This window comes from Anas acuta, chromosome 2 (assembly GCF_963932015.1).
Source record: "Anas acuta chromosome 2, bAnaAcu1.1, whole genome shotgun sequence".
Taxonomy (NCBI): Eukaryota; Metazoa; Chordata; class Aves; order Anseriformes; family Anatidae; genus Anas; species Anas acuta.
Genome location: NC_088980.1, coordinates 17,359,503 through 17,369,896, shown reverse-complemented (window position 1 = coordinate 17,369,896; position 10,394 = coordinate 17,359,503). Strand labels below are relative to the sequence as shown.

At 45.8% G+C, this 10,394-nt stretch overlaps 1 protein-coding gene across 1 annotated transcript; it reads right to left on the bottom strand.

Annotated features, from left to right (window-relative positions):
* Positions 1-708: 708 nt before the first annotated feature.
* Positions 709-9,281, bottom strand: LOC137852198 (patched domain-containing protein 3). The gene is made up of 4 exons (XM_068673653.1): positions 8,449-9,281; positions 8,232-8,353; positions 6,026-6,171; positions 709-2,841 (listed from the first exon to the last, which is right to left on the bottom strand). The coding sequence occupies exons 1-4, from the start codon at positions 9,184-9,186 to the stop codon at positions 1,268-1,270; spliced, it is 2,580 nt and encodes an 859-aa protein (XP_068529754.1). The 5' UTR covers positions 9,187-9,281; the 3' UTR covers positions 709-1,267.
* Between the last annotated feature and the right edge of the window lie 1,113 nt (positions 9,282-10,394).

Sequence of the window (10,394 nt, the reverse complement as noted above, 5' to 3'; positions counted from 1 at the left end):
TTTTTAAGAATGGGAGCGCTTTCCCCTTTTCCAGTCACTGGGGAACTTTGCCAGACCACCAGGACTTTCAGTTTGTACTGGAAATTAACTGAGAGTGTCTGTGTGATGTGACTTCCAGTCTGCTGTCCCCACCAGCATGCATTATGAAGGAAAGGGGATTCTGCTCTACTGGGTCTCTGAAATGGGTCACAAATCCAGATGGAACAAGGCTTTGTCACCCTTGCCACAGTTTTCAGAACCACTCCACAGCTGTATGTTTGGACTGAATGGTTTCATACCTCTCAGATTTTTTTTCCCTAAATTACAAATACCAGTTGCCATTATTCAGTTGTTTCTGACAGGTGGCTCACTAAATTGGTGACGAATTACATGCTGACTCTTCATTCGGTGTTTCATCCCTGCAGGTTAAACACCATTTATTATTAACTCACATTATTAACTCACACTTCTGTGAAAGCTCCTCTGTTCCGTTAATGCATCAAAGGCTGGGTTGTCACAGATAAACACAGTGAGAATTTGTGTATTTAGTTTCAGAACAGACCGACTGCGTTGGTTTTATTTTGCCCTCAACCAGGGTGTGATTCTTTCTAGCAAATTCTAGCCCTGGCGTGCCACTGGCGTGCCATCTAGCACTACAGCTACTGAGGAGGACCACAGAAGTTCAGTCACCTACAATAATCCCTTCAGAAAATGCAGCCAACAAACTAATCTTCTTAAAGCTACGTGTTGTTTAATCCAAGCAAGAAAACTGCACAGCAAGAAAAGATGCACGTGAAAACGAAACCTGTCAGTTTGTCTTCCCTAAGGGTTTCTTGTGCTGCGTTAGGAGCCTGAGCAGTCTTAAGTCTCTTGGGGAAAATTGGCTCAGTGTTGGGCTGAGTGACAGCATCAAGGTAAATAGCCAGAAGATGCAAACAATTAGTTGTTGCCCCCTGTGTACACCTACTGACAAAACTGTAATGTAGCCCATGAAGCTAGGACAATATTCAGTGTTTATAATAATTTAATTTCAATATATTCAGTAAACAATTCACACACAAAAAAAAAGGTTTAACAACATCAAGGTTACAAAGTCAAGCACACAAAAATAGAGGAAATGTACATCTGTTCTGTGCGCTTTCATACCTTCTGTTACTTGCTGCTTGGCTTTTCTTAAGCCTTTGCTTCTCTGTTGTATTGTTCCATCCTTCATTTCTTATATTCCCTGAAAGCCACTGCACTTTAATCTACATGTAACAAATATATAATATAATATTTTATGTTTAACTCATGGACAGTCTTTATTATTTTTATATCTAATCTCTTGAATTTTAGACGTGCCAAAGTATCCAAAAAAGGTTAAAAATACTGGAATGAAAACAAGACCATGAACAGCCCCAAACAAAATAACGAGAAACATAATCTTGAAAAACGTTCTAAAAATGTAGGTTTTTGCTGCAGCCAGGACAACCACTCCTAATATAGTAGAAATTGCACCTTGTAGTACCGGGTAACCTAGCTGGTGCAGAGCTCCTATTGCTTTTTTGTTTGCTGATGACTCTTTACTCGTAACAAAGGCATAGGAAATATGAGCAGAAAAATCTACCGAAAAACCTATACAAATGACCAGGTTGATCATGGATATGGAATCCAGGTTGACATCCCAAAATGTCATGAAACCAGCGACACCGACTATAACAGAAGCTATAGCAAAGGTCACCCATATGCTACACAGCGGGTTGGGAATGAGGAAAAGAGAGACAACGAGCATTGCCCCAGCAGCAATGAGAACATTCTGAATGGTGTTCTGCACTATGACCAGGTATTGGTCGTAGTATATGAATGCTGGGTGGTACACCTTTAGGGAAATACTGCATTTCTTGGCTTTGTCTCTTAACTGATTTAAAAGATTTTTCTCATCGACGGCTGACGTAACATTCACTGTCTGGACGAAGAAACGTGAGGCTGTTATTTCATCGTGAGTCTTGTTAATGTCCAACTCAAAACCGGGATAGTTGAACAGAATACTTAAATTATTCATGAAAAAATCCTTATTGTCAATATTTATGGAAGGATTTTTAGCAAGTGCTATGTATGCTCTCAGCCATGATTCTGTGAGGTTCTTATCTACATATGAAATGTTCTCTATATCCTCTAGGCATGTCTCAATCTTTTCACGAACAGCCTCTTCCCAGTAACTTACATTCTCATTAACAATAACCATGACCCTAGGTCCATATTCTGAGAAGTATGTTTCATCATCGTCATAGTACGGAATAACGTAAGAGTCATCACTAGCCAGATTTCGAAGATCTATGCCCTCCCTTATTTGAGTACACCCATAAATACTGCCACCCAGATATGCTCCATACAGCAACACCACAAGTAGCTTGGTCCATTTAACTGTCAAGAAAGGCCCATAATACTTTTTAAAGAATAGGCTCATTGGATGTTCACTCACTGTCTCATTGGTCTGAAGCTGAGATGACTCGCTAGAACAGCTGCCTATACAACATGCGTTATAGAAGCAGGACGTCCTTCCTTGCTCCACTGGCATACAGGTTAACCAGTGTCGGTTTCCTCGCTCCCTCTTATCATTCAGAACAATAATGGCCCCAAAGAAGGTCATGGTATATATATAGCAGAAGATAAAAGCAGTGCCGGTGTAGAGGCAGAATGATTGCACGGAAGGAAAAGTAGTCCAGGTGCCAATGAAGAAGGCCAAGACATCTGTGATAGTGGTGACTGTCACAGACAGGGCCGCTTCGCTGTAGGTGTCGGCCAGACGAGATTTAGTGTCCGTCTTACTTGCACTTTGTTCCCAGGAAGCGATCATGATGAACATGTCATCGACACCAACACCTGCAAGACAAAGAGTTAACCCTGCATTGCACAAGGCAGCTTCCTCTGACACCCAGCAAAAGCACAACATGAGCAGCCTTTAAGGCTACATGAAATTAAAATAATAAAAGAAAGTGGGCTACTAGCATTGCTTTAGTGCTGATGCAAGTTAAAGGTATAAGAAAACACATCCTTTGTATGCAGATGGCTCTGTTACTTTTCAAAAACTCATAGTGACTGCATGGATTGTTGATCCCTCACCCTGCTGTGCTGAAGGACTGAGCACTCTTAGCGTTTTGTGTCTGTTGTCCATGTGCCCACCGATGTAAAGTACTATATACATCGCTTTAAATACGATTGAAATACATTGCTTATTCTGATGCTTCACTGCCCTTATCAATAGAAGCATCTCCTACTACCCCTGGAATCTCTTCGTCACCGCTGCAACAAATTAGACCAATATTTTCTGCCCTATCTTCAGCAGACAGTTAGGAGATGGAAGATGTACCAAGCATTTCAAGAGGTATGAAGAGTACACAGCAAGTTTGTTAAATTGGCAAAATAGGTAATTGCTTTTAGAATTCCAGCAAGTCAATGAACAAAGCACTCCACTTGAGGGGAAGAAAAAAAAGCCTGAACAGACTGCATGAATAGAACACGGAGAGTAACTGCTAAGTGGTAGAAACAGATCTAAGTGGAGGGAAGAAGGATAGGAAATGGTGGGGTAGACAATAAGCAGAGAGGAGCATAATGAGCCAAGGATGGCAAGAACACATTAGCAAGAAAGACAAACGGACAAGTGCCAGTTCATGAATAAAGGCAGCTAAGTGGCAGGTGGCTGAAAGTACTTTGATCTTTCCTGAACCTCTCCTAGAAACTGCATTCTGCAAAGCATGGTACAGCTGAATGTAATAGCTGGTGTATTTAGATAAACCAAACGTGGAGTTCCCTACTATGTCTGGCTTTAAAAAAAATCAGATCTCTCTGCTCTGAGCAAGATAGTGTCCAGGAAAGAGGTGTGCTGGGGCTGTATCACCTCTTTGATATTATTATCTTTGCACGCTTAAATCACCCTGTTAGAAGGCAGCATGATAACAGTCCGCAAATTAATAAAGGACTGTAAAAAAAAATCAATTACCTTTGATATATATGAAAGGACAAGGAATGATCGACTTAATGCTATCAGGGACACCTCAAAAGTTATTGAGATAATTGTTAGACACCTTCCTGTTTAATTTTCAATAAGTTCTCAAAAACATTTGGCAGGAGTGGTTTACTTAGATCCTACCTTGCAGCAGGGAGTGTGCCCTCACCAAGTTCCCTCTAGGCCCCAACTTCTTATTCTGATGAAATAGATTCCTTCAAAAAAGCAGCTTCTGGCATATAGTAATTAAATAGCGATCTCGGTGTTCAGCCCTCCCACCTGTGCCTATGTATACTTTTGACGCTGTGACGGAAAGATTGAAACATAACCCAAATAGACCCTAAAAACAAGTGGCTGTGTAAAACCACAAACTAAGAAAACAACAACAAAAAAAAAACAACAAACACAAACACAAAACAAAACAAACAGAAATTTGAAATTTTGTTTTAGAAAAGCCTCATGATTTTTAACTAGGCTTGTGACTTTTAAACACTTGGGACTGGCTCCTAAATCTCTCAGCATCGGCTAGACACCCAGAACAGGGTAAGCAGCAAGCCAGAAGCTAGTACTGAATGGTGTTGAGCCACATAGTTTCTGGAAGCCAGGTTTGAAAGCAGTTCTTTTACAGTAAGGGTCATTTGTCACTATTCCAAAGTAAGGGTCATAACTCCAAAGGGAGCCAAATTCATCACGTTGCTTATAGAGTTCTGAAGAAGAGTGATGTACGCCCTTTCTCAGGAATACAAAAGAGCTCTTGTTAAGTTTAGAGCCTTTGTATTTGGTGAGCAAAAAAAATGCAAATACCAAATGCATCTGAGCAATGAAGGCAACAAAGAAACTACCTATCTCCTAAAGAGCATTTGCATTAGACATCCAGTACAGCCTCCAGCCTCCATTAACTTGGGAGTTCCATGTGTTTTCCTCAGCACATGGTTAAGACCAAGAAAACATCACATTAATTTGTCATACAGGAGACTAGGTAAGGATTTTCAAAGCTGTAATTTATCTGCAGTAATGTTACCCAGAGGTATTTGAAAGCTAGGATCTGTCACACCATGCTACAATGATTTCAGTAACTTCCTTGGTGCAACAGAATGGGGCATCGCTTCAATTTTCTATCCCGAGACTGTTCAGTCATTTGGTTGAACAGGAAATTTCACATCTCGTGAAAACAAAATGAACATCTTGGAAATTGCAGACAGCCCTGCTCAGTGCTTAAGCTATATGCAGACCCAACTGTATCTGACCAAAGACTACGCTCTTACTATAGGATACAAAACCTTACAGTAACTTGTTTCCCATACTCACCTCATACTACATGTACTAGCCTACGTCACTGCTAGTTCAGCCAGGACATACATTCCATGGTGCTCACTGCTGAGCTACCTACATGTAGAAAGTGATTAAAAGTAGCCAGGTAGGGAGCTCTGGCTGTACTGCAACAAGAGGTGCAGTGATCGAGGGGTGGCTGGTTTTGGAAAGACCTCTGTACCTGCGTAAATTGCTAGCACATTCAGCAGTCCCAGAGAACAGTACTAGCAACAAACTGTTTTGGGGTAGGCTAACTATTATCTGCAACTAATAATTTACATAAATGGTTATAATACACCTGTAGAAAACAGCAGGGTGTCATCGGAAGGAAGGCAGTGATAGAGCCCCGTTGAGCTCAGCTGAAGCAGGAGCTCTGGACTCCAAGCACTAGTTGAATAAATGGTCAGTCAGCATGGCTAACTTAGCAGTGACCCTTGGAATAATGCCAGAAGCACTAACCTTACCAGCCCACCCTTTACACTCGTCAAGCTGGAGCAGTGAAACTAGGGTAGGCGCTATTTTTTGTGAAAGCAGCACTTCTGCCACAGCACAACCTCTGCCTCACAGCGTGGGCATGCAGAGCCGCATGCTCACCCCCCTGAAGGTCAGGGGAAGCTGCATCTCCTCTTCTCACAGCACGACTGAACTGCGTACGATCTGATACTCATTTCATAAAAGAGAAATGCTGTTAAGTTGGTTTAACTCCAACTTTTTCCTTTGAATCTGAACCCAACACAATTTTCTACTTACCTAGAATAAGAAACGGTGCATTTGCTACAGTGACCACAAATGGCACTCCGCAGAACATCAACAATCCGAAGCTGCTTAATACAGCTAGCCCGGCAGAAATCACTCCACAGCATGCAAGCCAGACATTATTTCTTATACAGCTCAGTCTGAAAATATTTTAAAGAATATCTTAGTTACACGTCAAATATTTCACCAAGACGAGTATTCTACAGAGATACAGACGGTATCTTGTCCATGAAGAGAACTTGATGAAAGCTGCCGTTTGCTAGGAGAGCTCTCAAGTGTCAGTGTTAGACAAGATTAATTTATACAGCAGGTGCTAAATACGTTATTACTGCTGGCCAGTTATATAGAAATAGATCTGAGAGTAAATATGTGTACTGATCTGTGTATCAATAACAAGTGGACTGGTAAAATGAAAATACGTACACTCTACTAGGGAGGGTCTAGATTTAAGGTGATCAAAAACATCATTAACTTTCGGAAGCTCTGTCCTTTTATACAGATTCTTAGGGTTAGCATCAGCATAATATGAAAGCAACTCCTGGGCAGTAACAACCATGTAGAGAAGCCTTCTAGCAGACAGACTGGCAAGCAGCCATTTGCCAAGATGCCCCCAACAGCTTGCTTGAAGATTCCCCATGAAACATTCCCCCTGGGAGACTTTACACCACATCAAGAGGGCAGAGTTGCCTCGTGCCAAATCAGGAATATTTTCCAGGCTGTAGACCATTTCTGAACTTTAAGAGAACCTCTCACTTCCATAGCAAGATGAGTCTGATAAGTTACCATATCCTATTCTGGTTGTATTTTTGTGGGCTACACCATGATTTTCATATACCTAAAAAGCTGTTGAGGTTGGAATTGTGTATGGCTGAAACCTTCTACCATACTCTAGTATCAGCAGCATAGCACAGCTGCCTAACTCTTGTGAGGTTGTTTAACGCTGTACAGAGAAAATCCCGGGGGTGTATGGGTGGATGAGTGTTGGTGGAACCACCCTGGTTCTGGCTGCACCCTCAAATGACAGGGCATGAGACAGCTGATACACAGAAATTGTATAGCCTAATTAGCACAAAGTGTAATGCAAGCACTAATCCATTAAGCCCACCCTCTGAGTAGAACTTTATTCCTCAAGCACAGCACACAAACACTGCCGTATGACTGTCAAACGTAGCCTGGCTCACCTCCGTCAGGAGCAAAGGAAGGGCAGACCAAGTTCTTTGTGAAAGCAGGTAAAGCTCAGGGCTCTCTGAGAAAGCACAACGCTTAAAGACCTACACAGACTTGCAGCAATCTGTGAAGTTAGTGCTGATTGATCTGTACCATAACTGAGAAGCTGGCAGAAAAAACATGCAAACAGATCTTAACCCGATATACTTCTTCCTCCCTCCCTGTCTTCCTCCCATTTTTGAACTTATCTTTGCAAATACTTAGCATCTTGTGGGCAGGATGAAGGTTGAAACTATGAATGCAACCCAGAAAGTGGCAAAATAACCTTAGCAATAAAACCATTTAGTCTTTCCCTGTCCAGTAGGATGACTTCTTGGCTTGATTTTTATGCATCCTTTCTGTCAATGTCTCCCCTATGTATGCCAAGCTGGGCTGCTAAGCTTGACCCAGGAGAAGTGCTGGTGCAGAACTGAGCTGCTGCACAGGCTGCTAGAGCAGGCTCCTGGCTCCCTTACACACAGGGGAAAGTAGAACCTGGTGTCTGTGCCGAATCATTTTCTTAATCCAAAGTGTTTACTTTGGCATAGTGCTTTTGTGTGGAAGTTGCAGCACTTTCGACCTCCTAAGGAGCACAGGTTTGCTGCAGCTGCAACCGTTGCAACACACGGAAAACACACCATACACAGGTATAACATTAATGAAAGTGATTCTTGTGAGATGGGGACTATGTAAATGACTGATGGCTTCAAAGAGCACACTAATGGATATTAGCATTCGGGGTGCGTGGGTCTGAACGAAATGCTAGCTCAGGTACATGTATGGGACTCCGCACGAACCCCATTTACAGACATGGCTAATACATGCAAATTGGAGAGAAACAGCAAACAAATCCTTTTTGCCCACTGTTAAATTTCACATGATCTTCAAGAATTACTTTGTTCAAGAACAGAATCATTCTCATTCCCTCAACAGAAGGAGAAGAAAGCAAACGAAAAGAGTGAAAGCCGCCGCCCGCAGATTACGGCTATCTTACCTGAGGCAGGAGACGATCGAAAAGGTTATCGTCAGGAAGTAAGTTATGGAAAAGAGCGGGATCACGCTCTTGGTGTTTCCTTCGAACTCCTGCTGCCTGGACAGCGAGGTGAAGTAAGTCACCTGCCGCGGAAACAAGACGAAGCAAGGTGAATTACCTGCGCTCTCCCTGCCGACACCACCCCAGCCGCCGGCCACCCCCAGCCCCACCGCCTCACCCTCACGGCCTTCAGATTCAAGCGGGCCAGCACCCCGGGGAATTCCTTCAGGAAGTTCTCCAGCCACTGCCGGCTCTTCTCGGCCTCGTCGCCGTCCTCCCGCAGGTAGTACAGCAGCTTCATGGCCTGGGCCGACTCCACGTAGCCGCTGCCGTTCGTCCTCACGCCGCCCAGCGTGGTGCCCAGGAAGGAGCCGTTGCCATTGGTGGGGTAGCGCAGCGGGCCCAGCGGGGAGCTGCCCAGCAGCGGCACCAGGGGGTTTGGGGGGACGCAGCCACCGTCGAGGGTGGCGCAGTGCTGCTCGTAGCTGCCGGCGGTGCTCAGGTTTTGCACCGCCTTGTTCAGCTCCTGCAGCTCCTGCATCGCGTCGGGGCTCAGCACGGAGCCGTTCCCTATCGCCACGGCGATCAGGGCGGCGTAGGAGCCCTCGGTGGCCAGGCGCTGGGCGAAGAAGCGCGAGTCGTTGGAGGGGAAGTACAGCCGCACCAAGTCGCGCTCCGCCTTGGCGGGGCCGCTCGTCGGGGTGAACTGCCCCTCGATGTCGTTCTCCTGCAGCCCGGGCAGGAAGATGAAGCCGGAGCCCAGCCCGCCCGACACCAGCAGCGGCAGCAGGGCGAAGGGCCAGGGGCAGGAGGCCACGGTGCGGCCCAGCCCTTCGAAGAGGCGCTTGAGGGGCCGCTCCACGCAGTCGGTGTTGCTGCAGGAGCAGGGCTCCTCGTGGGGCCGCCGCTGCCCCATCCCGCCCCGGCTGCCCGCTCCCCACCGCCGGCAACGCGGCTCTGAGCGGCTCCCGGCCCGCGGCGCCCTCCCCGCCTGCCCCGGCCCTGCCTCCGCCCTCCTCAGCGCGGCGGGCGGGGCCCTGCCCGTCTGAGGCGCTGCGGGGAGGCCGCGGGTGCCCCGCCTGGCCCCTCTCCGACTGTGTTCAAGGAGCCGAGGGGATCACTGAGGGGTGGAGGAGTGTGGCGAGCACGAAGGGAAGCGTTGGGCAGGCAACGAGCAGCTGTTGGGCTGGCACAGTTGTCTGAGGGAAGTTCAGGCAGAGTGCAGAGCTGAGGCTACAGGTCACTGTGGGGTTGGTGTTTGGGATCTGGTGCCTCAAGCTCCCTGTATGCTGCTACACTGCATGCTCAGCCTGACCGTCAGGCTGCGTTGTGCTGCACAACCCCCTTGGTTGCAGGATAAGCCTGCTCTGCTCATGGCAACAGAGGAGCCTGCAGGCAGCCCCTGATCGCTATCAGTGATCCTGCAACCTACACTTCATCCTTTAGACTTCCTTCTCTTGGCCAGTCTTGGCCAGTCCTTCCCCCCAGTCTGCTGCTCTTGTTCCTTCAGTAGTAGCATTCTCCCCGGGAGCACAGCATATAACCTGCTGATGTGCTTCTTACTGCACTTCCTCGTGTGGTAAACAAGTTTACAAAACCGGAACAAGAACCGAATAAATAAAGGACTTGGGAACAAGGTTTAGTGAGTGCAGTGGGCATGCCACAAAAATCTCAATGTTATGGTACTCGGGAGTTTCGTGCAGTAACAATGATGGAAAGCATCTCCCCAAGAGCAAGAAATGCCCTGCAGCCTGCTATTCTTCACTCTCTTAAGTGATGCTGATTTGAGTGCCCCCTGGCCAAGGAGAAAATTAAGCATGGGTGTGACACTGCAGCATAAGCGTACAGTCAATTAAACTTGTACGTCACAAACAGGCACTTCTTCTTGCCTTTCCTTCTTTGAAGGAAGCAACTGTCTCCTCTCCTATCAGTACTTCCAAAGAAAAGTTACCTGATGTCATGCAGACGCTTGATAAATTACTGGCAAAAGGATCCTCACTGACATGGAGATTAACTCCAGATAAAAACTGTTGTATATGCAAATAATCTTCAGATATGCCTATTCCCATACCAAGACACTAAGAAGACTGCCAGGATCATTTGTCAGTGGAGTTGTGTGTGGAT